Raw genomic sequence first — 26,294 nt, forward strand, 5'->3', positions numbered from 1 at the left:
AAATAATGAAGCAATCTATGCCCACGTGCAGCATTCAGAGATGGGCTGATTACTGGCAAGTAACACTCATGCCACACACGGCAATGACCATCTCCAACAACAATCCAACCACACCTCCTTAATGTATTACCACTGCCAAATATCCAGCAACATCCTAGGGGCCACCGTTGACTAGAAACTCAACTGGATCAGATGAGTGTTTACTGCAACTACAAGAGGTCAGAGACTGGCTATTTTACATAGAGTGACTAATCTCTAAATCCCAAAAAACTTTGCACCATCTACAAGAAGCTAGTTAGGAGTGTAATGGAATATTCTCCACTTACCTGGATGGGTGCAACTCCACAACACTCAAGAAACTCAATACCATCCAGGACAAAGCACCTACATTCACTCTGCCACCAGCATACTGTGGCTGCTGTGTACACCATGTACAAGATGCACTGCAGTAACTCATCAAAGCTTCTTCAACAGCATCTGTCAAACTCTCAACCTCTACTACCTGGAATGGCAAGGACAGTACACACACCTGCAAGTTCACTGACTTGGAAATATATCACTGTTCCTTCATTGTTACTGGGACAAAATCCTGCAACTACCTAATAGCACTATGGGAATACCTTCACCACATGGACTGCAGCGGTTTAAGGTTGTGTTCTTTAAGGGCAATTAAGGATGGGCAATAAATGCTGGCTTTGTCAGCAATACTTGCATCCCATGAACAAATAAAATGGGAAAGGGGCTGTTAGTAAAACTCAAAGAGTCTAAAATGAAAGAAATGGTAATTTCATCGTTATGCAGTACCAGAACAGGGCCTTTAAAATAAAATACTTTTAACTTCAAATCCATTTATGCATTCGCATGTGTACAGTTACCAAGGATTTTTGTATCTAACAGGTTCTGTATGTCAATATCCATGGCAACCATACAGTTCTCTCAGTCATGGCTGCTTAAAATAACTATGCAGCTCATTACAAAATTCTGTAAGAATTATGTGCTGCATTTGCATGAAAACCAGCAGCAGGCCACAGTGGCTGTTAGAAATTCCAGATTACTTTGTTTTCAGATTTTCCTCCTCAGTTCCACACACACGTTTTTTTTCCAAATAAAACTTTATTCCTTATGATAGCCAAATACATGGATTATAGCAACTTCAAACGAGACAACTATATCAAACCTAGAGCTTAAGCATAGTTTTAAGAGGTTGTACTCGACAGTAATGGCGTTGCCTTCTCAGACAAGCTATATCTTGTCCGGCAACCCTCCCAATATTAAAAGAAAATAAAATAAGCAATAGGCTTTTTAAACAAAGCAATCTTGACTACTTTACAAACATTATTCAACTAATGGAGTTTTAGAATTTCTAAGGATTGAAAAATAGCAGCATATTGGGCAGCAACTGCAGTCTCATGGTGATGAATCATACAATATGAATGACTTTACCTGTGAACGTGCACAGCAGGGCTAATTTGTTTAAGTTGTTATCTGATATCTTTTGGAAAGTAACTGGCCAAATAGAAGAAACTGAACAAGAGAATATTGTCTCACATGAGAACAACCAAGAGTTTTAGCCTGCACACTCTTTCCCCTTAGTGAATTTAGCCCAACCAGCGCTCAAGGTACAGTCACTCTGGTGAATGTCATGCTTAGCAACCTGTGGAATAGAGATTTGGTATAGGTTGGTGGAGTCTTTTAAAACACCCAACATCAGCACAAATTCTGCAACTACATTTATTACTTCAAGAAATGAAATGGCTCATGAATAATTACAAGATTAATATCCTTTCAGATCAGTCTTGTTAAGATATGCATCTCCACATGAAAACCCATATGAATAGCCCACAAAAAAAGGAACTTCCATAGAAATGCAACACTGAACAAAAATGGCACACAATGCATTCTTTTTTTAAAAAAGCACAACAGCAGTAGTACCATTAAAACAAAGAAGCATTACACACACTAAAGGAGCAAAGCTTCTTCAAAAACACAGCTACAGCAAAATACAGAGAACATATACAATAGAGACATAGAAACAAATGAATTTCAATACAGAAGAAAAATTCTGTGCGCATAACCAGTTCTTAACATCCAAACATTTAACAGTTGAATTAAATTTGTAAAGCTCATGATACCTTTGGAAGAGCTTAAATAAAGCATGCTAGTGGAACCATAATTATCCTGCTGCGGCCTCTTGTATCGAGATTGTTTCACACTACCAAATGCAAAAGCATTCTGAAGTTAGAAGTGTATGCAAAAGTGCAATAGAGTTAGTGGTGCGTACAATAGGACAGTAAAATGAATTAACCTAAACTCTAGCTCCTCTTTCATTGAAAGTCTAATACTTTACATTTAATAGCTTCATTATATATCATGTACTGAAGTAAACAATATTTTTCCTAGTATGCTGATAATAGGTTGAATAACTTTTTTGCATAGAGGATCTGCATTGTACTTGCAAATCAAACTAAAAAATGTGCATATGTTGTAAGCAAATCCTCATTACTTCTCAACGAGTCATCTTAGACCAGCAATACCTTAATTGTTTGATCTGCAGAACGATTAAACAAATATTAAATTTTACTTGATTGTCTTTTAGCAGGGTTAGGTTCATGTTCTCTGTAACAACTCAAGTTGCATAGTTATGGATGCTCATATTTTTAAGTAATGCAATGTGCAGATTTCATTAAAAATTATATACTTCATGGTACAGTACTTTATTTAAGCCTCAAGAAAGATTAGCTACAAGGTAATTGTTTTAAAACTAATTTTGTTTCTCCTCTGTGATCATGAATTTCTTCTACTCCCCACCCCCCCAACTCGTAAAAGGTTCTTGCATAATCTACCGATTCCCACTCCTTCAGTGGGGCAGCTGTAAGGTTATCATGATCTAATTTCATGACTGCAGCCAATATTACCCTGCAGCTAGATGGTCCAAAATGTGCTTGTAGGCGGCAAGTGGCTTACTGGTATTTTACATTTGCGATGTGGAGGTGAAGTGAGATGAGGTACCCTCTAGCTCCCTGGACAAGAATAGCAAAAGATACAAGTAAATAGTAGCTGAGCTACAGTATTGACAATCCAGGGTTTTGAACCCATGGCCATCTAATTCAGAAGGCTAGCAAGTTACCCACCTTGTGCTACTGGGCCACATTATGCAGCTGAAAATTTAGCACAGCACATGAGTATTTTGACTTCTTTTCAGGAGTCTCAAAATGTGCACCAAGTTACAAAACACTTCAGCTTTTGCGTTGTGTGAAACAATAAACTGAATTAAAGCGATGCAATGAGCTCTGGAGGATAAAGGATTTTGATATCAAGTATATCATTTTCCACTAGCATGGCCACCAGAAGTTCTGTTGCAGGGTTGCAATTACATCCATTACAAACCAAATTTTTTCTTTTTTACAATTGAGGTACTAAGTTAAAGGGCTAAGGCCCATCAGTACAGGACAATGGCAAAGTTGAAAATAAAGATGAGGAAAATTAGAAAACAGCAAGCAGAATATATATAAAGCTTGGGTTTTAAAAGCCTGAAAATTTTAGGAAGGATGAAATTGGAGGGAGATGGGGAGCTCTAGTTTTCAAGCTGTTGCAAGAAAGTGTAATGTACATTAAAAATGTTAACTCATGGCCTGGCTATGGGAGTCAGATTTCTTTTTTTTAAGATTTCCTTTAGTGTTTTCTGGATACATCATAATAAAAAATGGTTGCATTGGCTAAAAGCAACATGGCTAAAATATATTTTTGAACTAGATGAAAAAACCATTGCCATTTAATGAAGAATATCTGAAACAAGTTTGAAGTCTTTTTTTAATTCTTGGCTTAATATAATCAAATATGCTATTCAGATAGCATTAATAAAGCTTCCGATGCATCAGTATTGTCCCCCTCCCAACTTTAGAAGTTGCATTCACAGGCACACTTTGTGTTTTGAAAACACATAACAGAAGATTATTATAACAACTGACAACACTTTTAGGCAACAAAACAAAGCTTATATTGTGGGTAATTTTTTCTGAAAATATGCAATATGATATGCAATATGCAGCCCCTGCATAGCGATGTCTGCAAAAACACATTAGCTTTAAAATAGGAAAACACAGAATGCAAAATCTGGTATGGTTAGGTTGATACCATTTTACTTAAATCAGACTCTCCCAGAGTGACATAATCCATACATATTATTTACAATGATTTTATATACCGTGTGCCACATTTTGTTGAAGTCTTTTCCTTCAGGTTTGAAACAGATTATAAAGCAGGCTCAAATGGCCTGGACTCTACAAATCTGGCACTTTGTTGTGAGCGTCCCATTCTTCCCCCGACCAAACAGAGCATTCCTTTCCTCATCTTAATTCAGGTACTGGTTTCCAAAGTGCCAGTTTGCTACACAAGATAAAGTCCCCATTTGTTCCTCAAACAAGTCGTTCCATTTTGATATATTTCCTCAGTCAGGGTCAAAAAACACCACTGGATATAATTACCATTTCAATGTTCGTTCTTAAGCTTTTTTTTATATCCCTGGATTTGCAGTATCCGACATTCCAGCTGGTAAATCATTTTGAAGAATGTAAACAAGCACCAATAAAAATAGGCCCCGACATCCCCAAAAAGGAGATAGTTTAGCAGTCCTCAATTAACTTGTGCTTTCTTAAAAAGCACTTTAGGAATTTACATTCACAGCTCCAGACGGTTGCTTCTCCCAGTTAATTCTGTGGAAAGCTGAAGTCAGCTTTGCACACTGTTTTCTGAACAGGAGTCAAACTGAATCAGAGCAAAGGAGTAAGAGCCATTTCAATGACCTCATGTCTAGCAGTCAAAAACCAAGTGTTTAGCTCTCATCTTCTCTGATTAGCATATACTGGATAGGCTAGTGTGACATTGAGGGAGTCATTATGCTGTACAAGCGATGTGTGCTGATAATGTAGCACCAGTTCTCTAAGTGAGTTGTACAAATTGTATGGCTCTGCAAATCCATATCCTGTGGGGGTTTTATTTATGACACAGTGTTTCACATCACCATCGACCCTACAAAGAAGGAAACAGACATTACTAACACTGAAATGCATCAGAAATAATAGCAAGCAAACTTTAAGAGCTTTCTTAGGAAAAAAAATACCTCCAATTTTGTTTTTGATTGAAAATATCACTGTACTTTATAGTTTTAGAAACATCACAGGCCATAACAGTATTTTGCTTTAATATTTGGTGCACTAAGGGATGAGGAATATTATCCAACAAAAATAACAGTGATATTGCTATGAGAAAGGTTGCAACTTTAGACTAAACATTTGACCTTGCTTAAAAAGGCTGCCTTGAAAGTCAGTCTATGGGTTCACATACAAAGAATCATTACATTGGTGAAATATTGGAAGGGAGATGAGATGAGAAAATTGGGCGGAGACGATGAAGGGAAAGGATAATAAAGATCTGGGGATATTAAAGATAGTTACAGAAATTGTCACAAGGGATCTGTTCAAAGTGTTGGTTGAAAATTGTCATCTTGGTTTAGTTGGTAGCATTCTTGCCTCTGACTCACAAAATTGTGGGTTCAAGGCACAATCCAGGACATAACCTAGGCTGACTCTCCAATGTAACACTGAAAGACTGCTACGCTATTGGACGTGGCACTCAGATGTTAAATTGAGGTTTTGTGTCATCCAACGCCAAAATCTCATTGATATTTAGGTAATCTTGCTGTGTGCAAAATGGTTGCACGTTCACTTAAAAGCAACAATACTACAAAAAATTATTTGTTGCATGGGAAGCACTTTGTTATAGGTTTAGTAGGGTGTTAAATTCCTTTACAAACGCAAGTTTTTTCCTTTAAATTTCTAGCATATCTGCTGCAAAGGATGAGCATACATACACAACAGAGCAAGCATAACATCCTGGCTTGCTGCTCTCTCGGACTAGGAATGTTCCATCCCGTTTTCCTCTCAGCAGACTCTCTGCCCGGGTCCTGTTAATACTTCCTACATTCCATGTTCGTTCATCATGATGAGGTAGATCTTCATCATCATCTACCATAGAGTATTGGCTAAAAAAATGGAATATTTTCAATTATAAAAGCAACAAAACGCGTGGAAATGTGCATAATCTTTTAGAAATATGAAATTGAAGCGACTTACTCTTCAGCGTTTTCATTTTTAATACCAAGCCACTCGTTGATCTTCTTTTGTCGAACACCCTTCTGTGTCAACCACCTTCAAAAATAAAAGAAATGATATTACTTTGGGTGGGGGTGGGGATGAGTGTTATTGAACTTAAGTGCATTTTCTGGTGCTTAGAACACTTTTCTGACTTTCCATGCCTTGTTCCCTGACTCAATTAGCCATGACTGTAGATGTCTTCATTACCATAATAAAAAAAATCTGAACATGAAGAATTGTGTAGAGCTAAAGCAAAATACGGCAAATCCGAAATCAAAACAAAAAAATGCTAGAAATACTTATCCGGACAGGCAGCATCAGTGGAGCAGGAAGCAGAATTAATGTTTCCATTAACTGTTTCACCCACTACAAATACTGCTTGACCTGCTGAGCATTTCCAGCATTTTCAGGTTTAAACACTCTTTAACTAGTCCTTTGCTTACGTAAGATACTGGTCTCTTGTCTTTCTTAATTGAATCAGGTCGGGTTTAATGCTGTTCATCCTTTTGTCAATTTCCCGATAATCAGCTGCTTGTTTCTTCAAGTCTTCTTCTAATCTCCTCTTGCTGTCAACAATTTCACTGATGCGAGACTTCAGCTTTTCATAATTTACCATAATTCTGGAAAGAAATAGTAAAACATTAGAAACACTGAATTTGAACAAAACCAGATACTTTGACATTAAACTGGAAACAATCAAATCTAGAGAATATACAACCTTGATAACCACAAAGAAACTGCCCCTCCACTACACTTCCTCAAACATATTCCACTAAAAATATGAACAGACAAACCTTAAAGAAATGAGTGCTAAGAAGCATTGAATCCAAACAAAAAGGCATATACAAAGTTTATGATCAGTAAACGAAAGGGTATGAAGGGAATATGAACAGCTTAGAGAAGACATTTAGGAAAGCAAAGAGAAAGAATGAAATGAAAGCATTAAATCATCTTAAGAGTGAAGTATTTTATATGCAGGTTAAGAACAAAAACAAAATGGAGATATGGATGGAGCCTTTAAGAGACAAGTTAGATAAACTCACTGGAGCTCATACTGAAATGGTACTAGTACTGAACAGATGGTTTGGCTTGGTTTTCACTTAAAAATTCTAATAAAGAAGGATGACAATCACAATAGCTAAGCTAGAAAGAGAGATATTAGCGAAATGAGCCAAACTTGAAGGCAAAATCCTCCACCCAGGAGGATCGCACCTGTGGCTACTCAAAAACTAGGGTGATTGCAGAATATCCATGTACAAAAATTCAACAGAATAGGGAATAGAGGGCTGGCATACAGGGCAATAATTTCTATTGTCAAAAAGGTGCTAGACGTAATCCAGGAAACTAATATAGGCCAATTAGTTTAACAGCAGTGGTAGGAATGATACTAGAGTCTTTGCTGAAATATCAGATAACAAAAAATATTCAATATGGATTTCTACAAAGGTCATGTTTAGTCAACCTTATTTAATTCTAAAAGGGTAGACAGGGCCACGCACTGGGTGTGATATACAATGACTGTCAGAAGGCTTTTGATAAGATGCCTCATAAGAAACTTGTAAACAAGGATTGTGCAGTCAGGAGCAAGTTAGCAGAATGGGTTGGAAAGTGACTACAAAATTTTTAAAATATCGAAGGTGGAGTTAAGGGAAATTTCTCAGACTGGCAGAAAAATCAATCTCTTCTTTGCCTCCACCTATCACTGGCCCTCTATCCAGTTCTACATGACCCACCCCCTTTCAACCATCTTATATTCCACCTCATTTCTCTATTTCATGGTTCTGATGAAGAGTCATACGGACTCGAAATGTTAACTGTATTCCTCTCCCAGATGCTGTCAGACCTACTGAGTTTTTCCAGGTATTTTTGTTTATGTTTCAGATTTCTAGCATCCGCAATATTCTGCTTTTATCTTAGAAAAATGGAAGGAGTGGTTTCACAAGGATCTGTGCTGGGATGACTTATTTACATATAATTATCTGGGCTCAGGAATTTGGTGTTCCGTATCAGAAATTGGGTGGGTTGTTTGCTGGGGGTGGGGGAGGTAAGGGGTGTTAACACAATCTGAAAGACCACCACAACATACAGGGTGATTTAAATAGGTTTGCGTAATGGGTGGCTAAATGGAAAATAATATTCCATATAGTGAAGAAGCAATTTCTTTTGGTAGGGGAAATAAGGTAGTCCACTTATTCCTTGGAAGGTCACGAAATTAAATGTGCTGGAGAAGCAAAGATATGGGAATACAGATACATAAATCAAAAGAAGTAGCCACAGAAAATGATATGCCACAAAGTGTGCAAAGTAAATACTGCGATTCAATTTGAGAAGAACAGAATACAAAAAGTGCAAGGTAATGTTAAATTTATGTAGAACCTGGTTGGATAACATTTGAGTACTGCATGCAGTTCTCGTCTCCATGCTACAGCAAAGATAATGAAGCAGATTTACAATGATGTTAACAGAATTTTGAGAATGCAACTAGCAGTTGTATGGGTTGGGGGCTCGTTCTCCTCTCTGGAAAAGATGAGTTAGGAAATAATAAAGAGGTTTGATAGGGTGAATTGTAGGCAAGTCTAGAACAAGGGGGCATAAATACAAGATAGCTACCAATGGATCAAAGAAAGAATTTAGGAGGAATTTATTTTACTTAGAATGATGAGAATGTGGAACTTGCTGACACATGCAGTGGGTGAATCAGATGTCACTGATATATTTAAGAAATTTGATGCATATATGAAGGAGATGGAATAGAGGAATATGGGAGAGGATGGGAAAAAGTAACAAACCCAAGAGGCTTATATGGAGTATAAATGCTGGCATAGACCAAAGGCCTGTTTCTGAGATTCTTACATAAAATCACACAGAACATACAAATAAAGGCTTTCATTTACACAGTGCTTCTCATGACCACCATACGTGTCAAAGTGCTTTATGGCCAATGAGGTGCTTTTGAAGTGTAGTCTTTGTTGTAGGAAACAGCAGAAATGGGCCATTTGGTCCAACTTTCCATCCTGGAATTTATGCTTAATTCAAACCTCCTCCCACCCTTCATCTAATTTTATCAGCATACCCTTCTATTCCCTTCTCCCTCATACGCTTATCTAGCCTCTCCCTAAATGCATCTATACTATTTAATGCAGGGAATGGCTGTGGTGATGAGTTCCACATTCTTACTACTCTGAGTAAAGAAGTTTTCTTTGAATCCCCTACTTGATTTTAAGTATTATTTGGCATTTAATTTGCAAAATTAGAAACATAACATCTTTTACAAGACTCTGGAAATTAACCAAATAATGTAAAGTGTACACTTATGAAAATACTATTTTTTTTGATCCGTCTGTCAAACTGAAAAAGACTAAATCTCAACAAAGTACAAACCTTTGGATCTCTTTTTCATTTCCTTCACGCCTGAATTTTTCAATATACTCCTTGCTGTACCTTTCCTGTGTTTGACACTGCTCCTCAAATATTTTGATTGTTTCATTAAATGCTTCAATAGCTGTCCTTTTCATTTGAATTTCCTAATTGAAAAAGACAAATTAGCACAAAAGAATACAATAACTTTTTGGTAAAGTGCAAAATGTTGTTTCATTTTACTGATAAAATGGATTGGATTTTAGTGAAGATAATTAAGAATTCAACTAAAAAACACAACCATGCATTCAAATGTTTCATGATGAAATGCCTTACAGAACTCACTTGAAGCAACCAGATTGGTGGCAAAAAAAAAACTCACTTGAGATGTTCTAGTACATTCTTCATAAAGTCTGTCGTACTCTCTACTTTTTTCCTGGTACTGAGTATGATACTCGTGCAATTTCTTGCCCACTGCATCAATGTTGTCCTCTTTTACCACCTGATCCTGAAGAAAATACAGGAAATGATGTGATACAAAATTATTGGCACTGTGCAACAGTTAAAATTTAATTGATCCTGAAGGTTATCTAAGCTCAAATAGTATTATGTCTAGAATTCAATATTTATGTTTCCTTTATAACTTATAGTAAATAAAGGGCAACAAGTTGGTTATAATTTAAAAGAACAGGAAGTTCTCATGCGAGTGCAGGCTTGAAAATCTCCGAGGCACAGAGCTGCCTCACGGAGATGAACAGTTTTAAAAGTTAGAAATAAAGATTTTAAAAATGTTATAAAACATGTCCCCTCATGTGACTCTGCTATCCACCCGTGCATGAGGTTTCCAAAATAATGCAATGGCTGCTTGGACTTTTCACCTGCCCGCCAACCATAAGGTTGGGCGGGGGCAGCGAAAAATTTGTTTCCATAACCTTGTTAATGGCCTTAATAGGCCTTTTAATTGTCGGCGGGTGAACTGCTGACTCTGGCATGTGCCCGCTGACCGAAATATCGCGCAACAGTGCGTTGACGTTGGGACACTCGCCCGATGTCAACGCGTGTCATTTTATGCTCGAGCGGGTCAGGCGCGCGCCTACCCACGTGCCGAGGTAAAAATCCTGCCCATAGTGTTCAGGAATCAGACTTTTCAACAATACACAAGGCTAACAGGCACATTTGCCTTCCATTAATTAAACCAAAAATGCCAAAACATACCTGTTGAAACTTGGAAACCGGGTATAGCAGTTTAACATCTAGCTTAGGGTTGTACTGTGCCAACGATTCATGACGATAGTGATTTATAAGCTCCACAACTGAATTGAAAGTCAACGGGTCTGAAAAGCCGTATTTGCCATCTCGATGAAAAATTTTGATTAATTTATTGTTGCCTCCTTTCCTGCAAAATAGTCACATTTTACAGTTTCAGGTGATAAATATTAGCATAACATTTATTAAGATTCTGCAAAGAATTCATAGCAAATGTTCAGGAAATTTACCTCAGGGTAAGAGTATAGTCACCATGCATTTTTGTAGAAGCATCGCGAACTAAAAAGGTACCATCAGCAGTGTCCCGCAGTTTTTCATTGACCTCCTCTCTGGGGGGGGAAGAAAAGGAAGGTGGTTCAATTAGACTATCTTCTGCACAGCTCAATTCTGCATGAGGTAGTACCTAGCATGATCATCTTCGAGTTCTCTGCCTGAAGGCAGGTCCTTGGCGATTACTTGCCGCATTACAGCAAAGTGCCATGCTTTTATCTACCTCAGCTGGAACAGGGATCAAACCCTATGCTGTTGGCATTAATCTGATCCACATGCTCACCATCTAGTCAACTGAATCTAGCAAGATACTGGCTATGAACTTAGCAAGCAGAGAAAATACAGTTAGCAGCATTTACATAAATCCTATTAAAAAGAAAACTCCAAATGCAAAGTTGCCATTTTGGAAAATAATTTTTTTCCTGCTATAGTAGGTACTCTTCCTTCCCTTGGGAATACATTCTGAATCCAATTTATATTCCAAGGAAATTTTTGTATATATGTATAACTGCAAGCTACCAACTTTGTATTGCGTAGATTACATGAGATTTCAGCTCAGAAATGGGTCATTTGGTCCAACCAGCCCATGCGACACTGAGCTCCACTTGAGCTTCCGCCCATCTTTCCTCATCTAAAATCGACCATTGTAAGTCTCTATTCCCTTCGCCTGCATGTCTAGCTTCCCTTTAAAATGCATCCAACTTTTGCTTCAACCATTCCCTGCGGTAGCAAGTTCCACATTCTTACCACTCATTTTTTTAAGGAAAGAAGTTTCCTCTGAATTTCTTATTGGTTTTCTTGGTGACTATCTCATATTGATGGCCTCTAGTGATGCTCTTCCTACAAGTGGAAACATTCGCCCTGTATCCACTCTGTCAAAAGCTTTCATAATTTTAAAGACTTCTATTAGGTCATCCCTCAATCTATTTTCCAGAGAAAAGAGAATCCAGCCTTGTCAATTCTTTCCTCATATGTATAGCCATGCATCAGTCCAATTCTGTTCTAACCTGACTCCAGCAGACATGAATGAAATCCTTTCAAAAGGTAACAATGAGTCAGTGAGAATTTCCTCTCCGATTTGAATATCTTTCAATTCTGTCCCTACTGACAACTACGCAGAAACTCCGCCCTCACTATTCAAATGATGAAATAGTTTCTGGTTTGCTGTTATTAGACTTCATGTTAAATAATTTTCTGCCTTGCAACTCTGGTAGTTAGGTTAGGAACAAATGCAAACAATTAACTAGATATAGCTCTTGAGTAGCTGTCTCAGGTGAACTATCGTGCTTACTGTATTCCTTATACTCCTAAATGAGAATAAAACTATCAAAGTTATAGACTTACCTTGAAATGTCTCCCCAGTACCATTCAGCATCCTGCAGAGACATGTTACTGTTTATTCCGTTATTAGTTACAGGTGTGGGTTTTGGTGGCTTTGGAGGCAAAGCTGCAGAGATTAAAAATAAAGAACACAATTTCAGAAAATGCCCAACATTTTCATGTTTTATTCTATACATGCTTTATAATTCTCCTTTGACATCATGTGAAAAATGTTTAGGTGTAACATCAAATAGAAGAGGGATTCAAAAGTTTCATCATCCATCAGGGAACCAGAGAGAACTCTCATTACTTCAACTGATTGCACTCAAAGGTCTAATTGCACATGCAGTAGTTAAAAGACTTTAGTGCACTGCAGTTGGCGGTAGCTAAAATCAGATTCTGTTCAACTTCACTAATGAAACATGTTATAGTAACAGTACAAAACTACATATTTTAGCAGCAAGTTAGAAATCTGGTTTTCTGGATTCAGTAGGTTGACCTAAAATACAATGTAAATGCAGCAGTGGAACACATTCTTTCTGTAAGCATTCAATCTTAAAGAAATGCATCTTCACACAATATGGAAAATAATCCATCTGCAATGAGGTCAACCATTCTGCCACCCCCACACCCACCTTTCCCTTAAGTTCTTCAGATCTGAAAAACTCTGAACATTGATGAGAATAAACCAAAAATACTGCAACTCCTGACAAATATATTTTAAAAACGTATGATGCTGTTGGTTGGTAATCAGCAATGTACCCAGTTGGACTCCAAGCACCAAACTATCTTAATAAATGAAATATCCTGGATGATTATTACTAATCTAAAGGAATTTTCAAGTGGTGCACAAACTGGGTCAACCACAAGCATCTTTTTTTTAAAATTGGGTATTAATGAAATACAGAGGTAGCTAGATTGAAGGATCTTGCTCAGGCAAAAAGCACACTTTAACATAATCACTTTATCTGATATTAGAAGACCAGCAGGAAATAAGGTCAATGATAATAATTATTAATTGGGTATTCAATTTACCACTATAATCAAGAGCAATCAAATCATAACACATTTGGCAGATATATAATGGATATCTTAAAATCTGAAATTCTCAACATTTTTCAAATATTCTCATTTATCTTCAAAAGACAGCTTTGTAATTTCAAATTTATGGATATAATTTCCAAAAAGCTAGTTCAAAATATATTCAAGATCCATTTAAGTGCTTTAGTTGTGGGGGAGAAAATGACAATGAAAGGGTTAAGGCTCTGCACTGAAAGCTTGCTCAAAATGCTGTTTAAATGAACCATACAGAACCAGATCCTACAGCCAATAAAAACAATACCGCAGGATTTTTTCAGCTTCAGTGGACATTAAACCTTCAAAGATTAGTCATTAATATAGACACATTACTAAGCATAGCCCAGCTCTTTACAGGATTTTAGCTAAAGCTTAAATATGGTCACTGGGATGTATCTCACACCAACCACAACCCTGGTCATTAAAAATGCACATTTAAAAAGTGATGGTGATTTCAGCTAATTCTGCTGTATGTGTATCTATACAAAAAAATCACTTGCAAGTTTTCATAAATCAACTATTTGCACTCATTTCAACAATTTTTATGCAAGTGATACTGATTAAAATCTAAATTTAACTTATTATTCCTAACTTGTAATAAAACTAAATATTTAACTGAATAAGACTCTTCAAAAAATAATTCGTATTAATCAAACAGGTAAAACTAAAAGCAGACAGGGTGACCAAGTATTTGATCTTAAAGTGATGCAACATTTTGTCAATTTAGCTCCAGAAATATAAGATATACTTCAGGTCGTACTGCAGAAGTAATCCTGTATTGAACAACTTTCTTCTTAAAATTCACTCCTACAAACAAACTACAATTTCATTGCACAAGTGAACAGCAAATGCATATATACTGTTATAATAGTGTCAATTGGATCGTCCACTTGTCTCAATAAAATATCTTTCTGATACTTTATCTAATAAAAGGTACAACTTTTCTGTGCAGACCTAGGGGCGTCATTAGAGTCAATACCAGGATCTAAAATCTGTTGATTCAGTATATAAATTCTTGAAAAATGCACAATTTTTACATTGCCACTTAACGTTTCAGGAAAATGCACTGTGATGTTTCTTCCTGAATACCAGCCATTTACTACTAGCCCTATAAAGCAAGGTAAAAATATCACAAATATTTATGGTAGCATTTATATAGATTTAAAGTTTTTGCCTCTATTGCAGATTTGACGAGGATTAAAAAAAAGGCTAGTCCCATTTATTGTTAAATGGAGTTACAAGCAATGACTAAAGTACCCCCTACAGCTCTGAAGTTATCATATCCAGTACAAAGGGGGGGTGGAAACGTTCCTCATCATGAACAAATGTGCTTTGTCTAGTCTGAAAATTTAAACGTTTAACAATTCTAACCTTCAGCAATCACTAAAAAAAAGGCAATTCATTGTCAGATTGCACACACAAATACCTACATTAAAACCAGTGCTGTTTTGATTTTGTTGTAGAATTACCTGGTGGATCCATTTCTATGTAAAACATCAAATCTGTGGCACAGTGAATTTCTGCTCTATGATAGTCTAATTCTAGTTCTTCCATATTCCAAACTGTGTTGCACATCAAGATTCAAACATTGCTGTTCAGGGTCAATCATAAGAAGAAATGCAGTCTTTTTATAATGGTGTCTTGGAATTCATTTTAAAACCTATGAAGGGCTGCACTGTAACCTCTTACATCATACACTACAGCCAATCCAATCAAGATAATGTCACCAGACCACTCCTGCTCATTTCCTATATTCAGTGGCTTTCAGTATCAATTTATGTATCAGTTCCAAAATTCAGTAAGTGGAAAAAAATTAAATTAAAACAAAAACAGATAACAGACTAAAATCCTGCAGAATAAGTTAACACTGATAATTTTCTATTTCATATCTAGTGCTTCCAGTTTGGTACAGCCCACTTCTGGCAGCCTGACAAAAGCTTAACTGCAGCACGTAGGCTCCTCAATGCATCTGGCACTACACACAGCTAGTCCATTCCAAGAAGTTTTGACATTTAGAAAGATTTACACTATTTTAGGCCTATTTGAATCCTAGATGACATGTCTTATATGAACAAAATTACAGCACATTTAAACACACCCATGCATTGTTGAAAGAGAGTTAAAATATATATTCCAGTTAAGCGAATAAAGATTTAGTAAACAACTTTTTTAAATGCACATCCACAATAATTTAATGCAGCCATTATATCACAGATGCAGGTGAAACAGGCATCTAAATAGTATGATGCCCAACTGAAAGAGCTAGAAGAATAGAACACCCTTGTCCCAACCAGCAGAAGGCTCTATACAAAAATGCTTGCATGTATGCAGAGCTCTGCTCTTGCAAGAACTAAACATTAGCATGGAGTGGGTTGAAACATCCACTTTCTCCTAATATTAAAAAGTTTACAAGAACATAGGAGGTCTAAACTAATGTGAAGCTTAATCAATAAGATGCACATGCCTTCATTTAACTCAACTCAGAAATTGGGTCAGAGACTTTCACTTTCATACTATCATTTTGTATCCCAAATCACCGTGGGTTAACAGGCAATATACCAACAGCCCAATATATTTATGAAGAACTTCCATGTAAAATCCAAGCATAACCCACTACACAAAATTGTGACATCATTTATAGCAATTAACAATAATTCAAAATATTTTTCTCATAAAGAATCCTTTATAGATTATTTTCAAAAGTTTTCCAGCACTAATCATCTGTCTATTCTCAACAGTAAACAAAACACTACCTACACCACACAGACTGCAGTGGTTCAAGAAGGTGGCTCACCAGCACTTTCTCAAGAGCAATTAGGAATGCCCTGCCAGTGACACCCACATCTCGAGCGAATAAAAAAAATTTGGAGCAAAACTCCAATGGGAGGAAAAGGAGGCATCCACTGCTGTTTGCACAATATGCAAAACTGAAACAAGTTTTTCCACTAAACGTGTAAATGAAGCACTTGACAATTTCCTGCAAGTTTTCATATACACAGTAGATTTAAAACAATTATTTAATTTAAAAATTTAAAGTTAAAAAACACCTATGTTTAAACTAAACTGTAATAAGCTAATTTGGAAAGGCACATTGTGATAAAATACTATGTACAAAATTAAGTCTCCTTACTTTTTACTATGCAGGTTAAAAAAAAGTTTTTAAAACTAGAAAAAATAGCTGGAGTTCCACAACTAGGGCAGGAAATTTTTATGCCTTCAGGGCTTTACCAAAGGAGCCAAACCCTGGATCCATACACTTGTACAATCAGGTTAATGCTCAGCTCAAACCAGTCTAGCTTGCTGCGACACCATATGCTAAGCTAGCATAGACAGAACAAATGACAGACAGGTGATTTTCCACTGCATCTGCATGGTCTGGCCAAATGCCAGATATATGCTAAGCTAGGCACTGGGGATAGGGTCTGGGGGGGACAAAGAAAAATAAAAATCACATTCCATCTAAAAGTCATACTGTAATTCTGGAGGAGCAATTTAAAATAAAATAAAGTACACATTCATAGACAAGCTTACATCTTGAACTATGCATCAATTGTGTTTTTTCTGCTTCATTGGATATTTTGATCATCTGTTCTCAAGCAGACTCCTCGCGTTAGCTTGTGTAACTATGTAGCTCTGACAACTTGATATAATAACCAAAAGCTGGTGGCCTTTTGCCTTCCCCAAGTGGTTTCAAGGCACGGTTTAGTGCTAACAGAAGTACCATACTATCAACGTTGAAAACATGAAGGCCTGTATCTGAACATCGGGTTCTTGTGATTAGCTAGTCAAGAAATGCATGTGATTAATAAATGAACTCTTTGCATGAGTGTACAGATACCTTTGCAGAGCACAAAGTTAATCATTAAAAATGAACCCAAGTTCTGTACTCGCAGCACAGTCAGTGGTCTGCATTTAACTAATGATAAAGATCTCTCTTTAAACATTAACCTAGGCAAGCTCAAATATTTGCTGAGTTAGGGATTTCTTTCAGGACAGGACGGGGGTGGGGGGGGCGGTGGTGGTGGAGAGGAGGAGGACAACAAAGAGGAGGAAGACTGTAGATTAGAAATTTGGCTAATTTTCATTAATAAAAATCCAACTTGTATTTAAAAGGGAATTTCTAATACTGAAAATGTCAGGGCCTGTTTGAGAGGCACTGTAAACTTTCTTATAATAATCACTGTATTTGAACATAACATTACAGAAACCAAACTACTTCAAGCTGCCAATGCAGGAAGCAGCTAAGCTGGTTCAGCAAAAATAGAATCAAAGCCTTCCTTGAGCTGCTTTCCTCCACTAGCAATCCAACTTAGAGCCTGACTCCATCTATCCCCTCAGGTCAGACTACAGGTGCAGAACAAAGGCGACTCTGCATTATATTAGACGGCTCATATTTCAGTCCTCAGTGTATTTCAATAATAAAAATGCCCACGTGGCAGGCAACCCAAAGTGCACAGACTGAAGAATACTTGCCAATCAAGAAATTAAACAGATCTAAGTTGCCACACCAGAAAGGTTTTTTTTAAATTGCAGTTTTCAGTACAAAACTTCTTAATCCGTTTTAATGGTGAAATACAAATTGCCTGAGCATTTACTCCCAACCAAAGACAAGTTTAAATTCCAGAGTCTCATTAGGAAAGTTTAACCAAGTCTCAATCTGCATAGAGATGGAGAATTAAACTGAATTTCTCAGGCTGGCTGACAGTAAGCTCATCAGCTTTAGCAAAGTTTATGAAAAGTAACAAAACAGTGTTTAGGATTAATTTTTTTATATTAAAATGTAACTATTAGAAACCAAAAAAGGCAGTTTATGGACACATTACGCGATATGCACCTTTATAGTTTCTAACTGGATTCATCACTAACAATAATTAATGAATATTCACTTCTCAAACCACTAACATTTACTATCAAAAGATATGGCCTTTTATTCTACACACCACAGCTAAATGATTTTAATTCTAAAGCGCTACATATGCTTTTCACAACAATTGAGGCCCATTCACGCAGGCTATTTGAGTTCAATCTGAACTTGTGGGGATTCCTTTTGTGGTGAGTTCATGATTTCACAAGGCACAAAGACAAGTGTTTGTTCATTTAAAAAAAAATTAAATGCACATTTCAGGTACCAGCAGTCCATATTATAAGGAAGAATTAAATTGGACTTATTCTCTTTAGAAAAACAGAAACATTGAAGTGACATACTTGACAATTTAAGGGAAATGGCAAATTTTACTGAAGGGAAATGTTGGGCAGAATTTTCACCTCGGCGGGCGCGCGCCCGACCTGCTCGAGCATGAAATGACGCGTGTAGGGGCTGGGTGAGAGTGTCCAGACATCAACATGCACTCACGCGATAGTTCGGTCAGCGGGTGTGTGGGGGAATCGGCAGCGCACCCGCCGACAATTAAAAGGCCTATTAGGGCCATTAAAGAATCAATTAACTTAAATTTTTTGCTGCCCATCCAACCAAGTGGTCTTTGCACTTTTTTGGAAACCTCATCCACTGGTGGGATGAGGTTTCCAACATCAAATAAAAATGAAATAATTTTTTTTTCAAATTTCACTTATAACATGACCAGAGTCACATGAGGGGACATGTTTTATAACACTTATCAAATTTTTTTTTGAAAACTCTTCATCTCTCTAAGCCAGCTCTGTGCCTCAGGGTGATTCTCATGCACGCACTTGTGCGAAGCTCACACTCCCCACCACCCCCAGCCACTGAGTGCTGCCGCTCTTGTTTCATGCTGGGCGTGCCTTAATTGGCCCACCAGCATGAAATCGCCTACTTGCCTCAATCGCAGGTGGCGGCTGGCTTCCCGACTGCCCCCTCCGAGCCTGCCCAGCAAGGGCTAAACCCTGCCTGTTAACTCCAATGAATGGCTTAAATACAGCATTCTGGACTCAAGTTATAAGGTTTAGAGGAAGAAGCCTTCAAGCATCATAGTGGAGCAAGAATCTGTCTGCTTTTTCCCCTTGTTCAAAGACATCAAAGTAAATTCTAGCATTTTATTTCAATTTCAGCTGGCAACAGCTACTTTTATAGACTAGGCATCAAACCAGGAATAATTAGAAAGTCACTCATAATTAATTTTATGCAGAAAATATATTGTGAATTAAAGAACGTCCCAGAGCTCTGTATATCACTTCAATCTTACTTTATGATTTCCACTAGAAAGCTTTAGAAAATATTTTTTATTTAAATTAAAAAATGGCTTTAAAAGATAAATTTGTTTCCCCAGCATTCAAAAGATTAGGTGTTATGATTTACAAATAAAAACAATAGAAAGATAAGTTTAGTATCTGGGAAAGAGGTAGAAAGAATGGGAGTAAAATCCAAGATAGTGAATGAAATACACACAATATTTCACAGGGCTAAGACCAAATTTCAGTTTTGCACTTCAGAAATTATTCTATGTAAAAGGGCTTTAGGATGTTTCAATGTGATAATTTAAAAACTCTCTACATCCCCATCTCCAAAAATGTAGGCTCTGTCCTAGATAGTGGAAATCCATTCATGTTTAAACTATTTTCTTTCTCTTGCATGGTTCCTTGTTGGATGCAATTCTGTGGACCATCTTTAGCAACTTGCCAAAATTACCATTCCTCACTTCAGACTTGATGAATGTCAGCAGGCTCTCCAGCCATACACGTCTTTGCTCAGTGTCCAAACGGACATATACTTTCTACAGGAAAATCACTGTATAACAATCAATCAGGAATTCTGGCAAATTTTCCCTCCCCTAAACTGGAGCAATGTATAGTCAGTTAACTCTGTACAGACCAGGTATCAAACTTCAGACATGGCTGGTTTGTATGGCTCAGACAGGAACCTGGCCTCAGAGCCATATGGAAGTCCTGAAGACAAAACAATCACTTCAATTTTTTGTTCTGAATAAAATATCAAAGGGCATTTATGCCTACACCACACAAGAACTCCCGATCGTTTTCCTACCATAAATGCAAATGACTTAACGCTTGGTGAGAAATTTCATGCATGAGCTTCATGCCCTTTAAAGTCGAATAGCCTGTGCTGGCCACTGTCTAAGGTCAGACATGAAAAATGGCCCGATGGGTAAGGTTTCCAATAGGCTGTTCCTGGAATTGCAGCCAATAGAAATCAGCACCTTCCTGAGTGGTAGGAAAAATGCAAAGGACAAAAAAACTACATATACATATTACCTCAAAGTCAACACATTTTTTCTGCTTTAATATTCAGAGCCCTCTTCAGGATAAATATAAAACTTCATGTAAAATATAACAAGGTTCAAAGTTGCGTTTGTGTCCATAAATGTTGCCTGACCAGCACTTCCCATTTTCATTTCACACTTACAGCATCCACAGTGTTTTATTTTTGTTCTAGGTTTGCCTAGAAGCTTTGGCTTTAAAGCTACAGGCCGTTATTGAACTTCTTTTGCATCTGCACAATCTCAGCCACTTCTACAATAATTCAGTTGTAGGCACCATGATAGCCATTCATTTTATTCTATTATTCCTTCCTATAGTAAATAGAACATAGAAGTTCACATTTATCCTTTAGGAATCTAAAGTTAAACATTTATTTGCAGAAAATCTAACATTGTTATACATCCTTTAGAATTCACACAACATGTTACAAGAGAAGGTACAAGCTATTAAGAGATGCCACCCTGAACTTCCTACAACGTTGACTACGCTTGGAAGGATTTGTAGTTGACAAGTTTTTCTATATTCCACAAAATAAAAAATTACAAATGAATTATATCCTTAGTACTCCCCCAAGTACTTTACAGACAATGGGTTATTTTTGAAGTGCATTAGTTGTTACATGGCAGCCAAGTTAAATGAATGAATAAAACCAAAGAAGGTCAAATCTAGATACTAATGATCAATATGTTACAATACTGAACACTTTGCTTGGGATAACGAGATTGATACATAAAATTGCTTGAAAGCCTATGTCTGTTTGAGACCAACTACTTTAACGTGAACAAAGTCTGATCTTCACAACAGGCTGACTAGAACGGGCACAGAAAGTAGCTTGCAGTTTAAAAAAATCCATCTCTCCTTGGACATTATTCTGACTAACCAATTTAGTACTGGATTTAACTTAACTCTAGCAAATCTTCTTTTCTCTCAACTTAGCTAAGGAGATTTCCCATGCAATACAAAAATCAAACTGTCAAAATGAATGAACTCTAATTATTCAGCATCTACTGTTGTACTTTTGTTTAATGCACCATACTAGATATCACCTCAGGAACATGACATACCATTAAATATTATGACATAGGCAATCAGTTGACCATTGCATATCTTACAGAACTGATTTAATAGGGGTTCTCTCTGTTCCAATACAGAAACCCATCTAGAGTATAAAATGAGATGAAAGCAGAAGAAACATCTGTTGGAACCTAACTGTTTATAACTGATGGCTCTGATCCTGGGCTTCAGCAAGTAAGGAGGGAAGAGATTAGATCACGCTTTGTGGTCTTAAAATTAGCAAACCCTACCTTATGTAGACCTCTACACAGTTACTAATTTAGTAAACAGGAATTCCAAACAGTTATAAACAAGTGCTTCAAAGAAGGCACAGTCACTACAAATCAACTTTCAAGCACAATACTGCCATGAACATTTATTTTTCAATATTCTCTTTGTTATGATGACTTTACAAGTAGACTGGGTAAATTAGTGGGTTAGCACACTAGTACACTGATTTTTTTTTCTTTCACAGGATGCGAGTGTTGCTTGCAGGTCAGCACCTGTCACTCATCCCCTAGCTGTCCTCGAAAAGGTGGTGGTAAGCTCTTCTTGAACCTCTGCAGTCCATATGGTGTAGGTACACCCACAGTGCTGTTAGGGAGGGCATTCCGGGAAGTTGACCCAGCAACAGTGAAGGAACACAATTCCAAGTCAGGATGGCAAGTGGCATGGAGGGGAACCTGCAGGTGGTGGTGCTCTCATGCCTCTGCTGCCCTTGTCCTTTTAAGTGGGAGAGGTTTGGAAGGTGCTGTTGAAGGAGCCAAGGGTGAGCTGCTACAGTTCAACTTGTAGATTGTACACAATGTTGCCACAGTGTGTCAGTGATGGAAGGAATGAATGTTTAAGGTCATGGACAGGATGCCAGTCAAGAGGGCTGTTTTGTCCTGGCTGGTGTTGAGCTTCTTGAGTTATATTCATCCACACGAGTGCAGCATATTCCATCACACACCAGACTTGTGCTTTGTAGATGGCTGACAGGCTTTGGGGAATCAGGTGGTGAGTTACTCACTGCTTAATTTCCCAGCCTCTGATCTGCTCACGTAGCCACAGTATTTGGATGGGATAAAAGTCTTATATGCTCTCTCTCTAGTCAAAATTAAATTAAATTATTTTAAAGGTGTCTTTCCTAGCTCAGCACAACTGCAAACTCACTCAGGCCAAAGGGATAACTAATGTGGGAAATGTGAAAGGGAACAAAAATACATCAATGCAGTGGCAAATGCTTTCCTGAGTTGGGGATTAAAGCACATTTTTGGTGCAAAATTCAAACACTTACACCATACCAGATCCATGCGACGCCTGATGTAGTACTCCTTAATGCAGAAACAATGCCAATACTGGAAAACTGGCATACTAAAGGGAGGACGAGGCAACCAGGGCTGACAAGGGAAGTCAGGGACAGCATAAAAGCTAAAGACAAAGCAGACAATGTGGCGAAGAGCAGTGGGAAACCAGGGGATTGGGAAGCCTACAAAGACCAAGAGGACAACTAAAAAAGAAATAAGGAGGGAGAAGATTAAATATGAGGGTAAACTAGCCAGTAATATAAAATAAGATTGCAAGAGTTTTTTTTTTAGATATATGAAGGGTAAGAGAGAGGCAAAAGTGGACATTGGGCCGCTGGAAAATGACGCTGGAGAAGTAGTAGTGGGGAACAAAGAAATGATGGAGGAACTGCGTCAGTCTTCATGGTGGAAGACACGAGTAATGTCCCCAAAGTTCAAGAGTTGGGAGGCAGAGATGAGTATGGTGGCCATTAGCAAGGAGAAGATGCTAGGAAAACCGAAAGGTCTGAAGGTGGATAAATCACCTGGATTACACCCCAGAGTTCTGAACGAGGTAGCTGAAGAGATAGTGGAGGCGTTAATGGTGATCTTTCAGGAATCACTCGAGTCAGGAAGGGTCCCAGAGGACTGGAAAATTGCTAATGTAACCCCCCTGTTTAAGAAGGGAGTCAGGCAAAAGATGGGAAATTACAGGCCGATTAGTCTGACCTCGGTCGTTGGTAAGATTTTAGAGTCCATTATTAAGGATGAGATTTCAGAATACTTGGAAGTGCATGGTAAAATAGGGCAAAGTCAGCATGGTTTCATCGAGGGGAGGTCATGCCTGACAAATCTGTTAGAATTCTTTCTGGAGGTAACGAGTAGGTTAGACAAAGGAGAGCCGATGGATGTTATCTACTTGAACTTCCAGAAGGCCTTTGACAAGGTGCCGCACAGGAGGCTGCTCAGTAAGATAAGAGCCCATGGTGTTAGAGGCAAGCTACTAGCATGGATAGAAGCTTGGCTGTCTGGCAGGAGGCAGAGAGTGGGGATAAGGGGATCCTTCTCAGGATGGTGGCCGGTGACTAGTGGAGTTCTGCAGGGGTCAGTGTTGGGACCACAACTTTTCACTTTATACATTAATGATCTAGATGAAGGAACTGAGGGCATCCTGGCTAAGTTTGCAGATGATACAAAGATGGGTGGAGGGACAGGTAGTATTGAGGAGGTGGGGAGACTGCAGAAGGATTTGGACAGGTCAGGAGAATGGGCAAAGAAGTGGCAGATGGAATACAATATGGGGAAGTGTGAGGTCATGCACTTTGGTAGGAAGAAGAGGCATAAACTATTTTCTAAATGGGGAGAGAATTCAGAAATCTGGAGTGGAAAGGGACTTGGGAGTCCTAGTCCAGGATTCTCTTAAGGTTAACTTGCAGGTTGTGTCGGTAGTTAGGAAGGCAAATGCAATGTTGGCATTTATTTCAAGAGGACTAGAATATAAAAGGAGGGATGTGCTGCTGAGGCTTTATAAGGCTCTGGTCAGACCACATTTAGAATATTGTGAGCAATTTTGGGCCCCGTATCTCAGGAAGGATGTTCTGGCACTGGAGAGGGTCCAGAGGAGGTTCACGAGAATGATCCCAGGAACGAAAGGCTTAACATATGAGGAATGTTTGAGGACTCTGGGTCTATACTCGATGGAGTTTAGAAGAATGAGGGGGGATCTGATTGAAACGTACAGAATACTGAAAGGCTTGTATAGAGTGGACATGGGGAAGATATTTCCATTAGTAGGAGAGACTAGGACCCGAGGGCACAGCCTGAGAGTAAAGGGAAGACCTTTTAGGACAGAGGTGAGGAGAAACTTCTTTAGCCAGAGAGTGTTGAATCGATGGAATTCATTACCACAGAAGGATGTGGAGGCCACGTCATTGAGCGTATTTAAGACCAAGATAGGTTCTTGATTGGTAAGGGGATCAAAGGTTACGGGGAGAAGATGGGAGAATGGGGTTGAGAAATTTATCAGCCATGAGTGAATGGCGGAGCAGACTCGATGGGCCAACTGGCCTAATTTCTACTCCTATGTCTTATGGTCTTAATATTGCTTCTCCTCATATGAATTAAAACAATAATAATCTGCTACCTCTAAGCAGAACTAGAGGCTTTTGCATACAGGTATATTTTTATATTATAGGCACCAATATGAACTTAAAAACAGTATAGTACATCCTGCCCATTTTCAACTCACGACACCAAACGTATTTTAAAAAACATGTTTAAGTGGACATTCCCATAAATTGCAGAACTATTAAAAAGATAAGCTTATCACAATCTGCAGCATGCCAAATCAGAGAATCAAAATTAATTCTGTTTTTGCTAAACATTGCCTTTTTTATAAATCATTCTTGGGATAAAGTAATCGCTAACAATTGTGGCATTTACTGCCCATCTTTAGTTGCTTTGAGAAAGTTATGACATAATGGGCTGGCTTGCTAGGGCACAGAGGGCCATTAATAGTCAATCATCTTACGTGTGGGGCTGGAGTTACATGTAGGCTGCAGCCAGATAAGGTCAGCAGATTTCCATGATAATCCAACAATTTCATGGTTATCTTTATTGATAGCTACTTTTTGTTTCCAGGTTTTTTGCCTCAAACTGCCCTGATGGCATTTGGACTCCCTTTGGTTATTCTCCAGGACTTTTGATCACTAGCGCAGTAACATTACCATTATGCTACCATATCCTCTGAAAGCCTCCCAATGCAAAACTTCTATCCAAAATGTTATCATTTTAGTTAATAGCTAAGTTTAGTTAGATCTATTGCTTTATTTATACCATTTCTCAAACTAGATTTTATGGCGTAGACTAAGAAGATAATATTGATAAAGTATTGCAAACTCAAGTGAAATTTAACACTGCCATTACACCACCATTTCCACGTCAATGCAAGATGATTTCAAGGATGCACATATGCAACAGTGGTAGTACAAGGTTAGTGTGGTGCAGCAAGAGAAATCATTTTGAGCAGGTAATTTCGCATTGCTTGGACTTTGCACCAAGCAAAAATATAACTCCAGCCTAATAGGAAGCCACATTTTAACAGAACCTGGGCATTCGAACAGCTGTTCTAGGAATGTTATAAACCTGCCTTTTAAAATGTCATTATAAAAGTGAGGCTCCCACCTGTGGGGGGCAGCTTCCCACAACAGCACAGCCAAAGTGGGAACTTGACAAGGGCCTTGAACCTATCTTACTACCCACACAATCATGTTTTAGAGACTATCCAACCCTTGATTTAACTGTTTGATTTTCAATTTAGTTCTTTCAAGAAAGATTTGGG

At 37.9% G+C, this 26,294-nt stretch overlaps 1 protein-coding gene across 3 annotated transcripts in view; it reads right to left on the bottom strand.

Moving 5' to 3' along the window:
• Positions 1–1,093: 1,093 nt before the first annotated feature.
• pik3r1 (phosphoinositide-3-kinase, regulatory subunit 1 (alpha)) overlaps positions 1,094–26,294 on the bottom strand; it is a 100,724-nt gene continuing 75,523 nt past the window's right edge. For 2 of the 3 annotated variants that reach the window (XM_041185235.1, XM_041185237.1), the window contains 9 exons: positions 12,390–12,492; positions 11,006–11,104; positions 10,725–10,905; positions 9,892–10,017; positions 9,534–9,676; positions 6,596–6,772; positions 6,132–6,206; positions 5,870–6,040; positions 1,094–5,028 (listed from right to left, as the gene is read on the bottom strand). In XM_041185235.1, the coding sequence (XP_041041169.1) occupies positions 4,839–5,028; positions 5,870–6,040; positions 6,132–6,206; positions 6,596–6,772; positions 9,534–9,676; positions 9,892–10,017; positions 10,725–10,905; positions 11,006–11,104; positions 12,390–12,492 (1,265 nt within the window). In that variant the 3' untranslated portion in view covers positions 1,094–4,838. Of the gene's footprint in view, positions 5,029–5,869; positions 6,041–6,131; positions 6,207–6,595; positions 6,773–9,533; positions 9,677–9,891; positions 10,018–10,724; positions 10,906–11,005; positions 11,105–12,389; positions 12,493–14,911; positions 15,075–26,294 lie in introns of those variants that run through there. The other variant, XM_041185238.1, reaches the window with a different exon arrangement.

This window comes from Carcharodon carcharias, chromosome 4 (genome assembly GCF_017639515.1).
Source record: "Carcharodon carcharias isolate sCarCar2 chromosome 4, sCarCar2.pri, whole genome shotgun sequence".
In the NCBI taxonomy this organism is placed as follows: Eukaryota; Metazoa; Chordata; class Chondrichthyes; order Lamniformes; family Lamnidae; genus Carcharodon; species Carcharodon carcharias.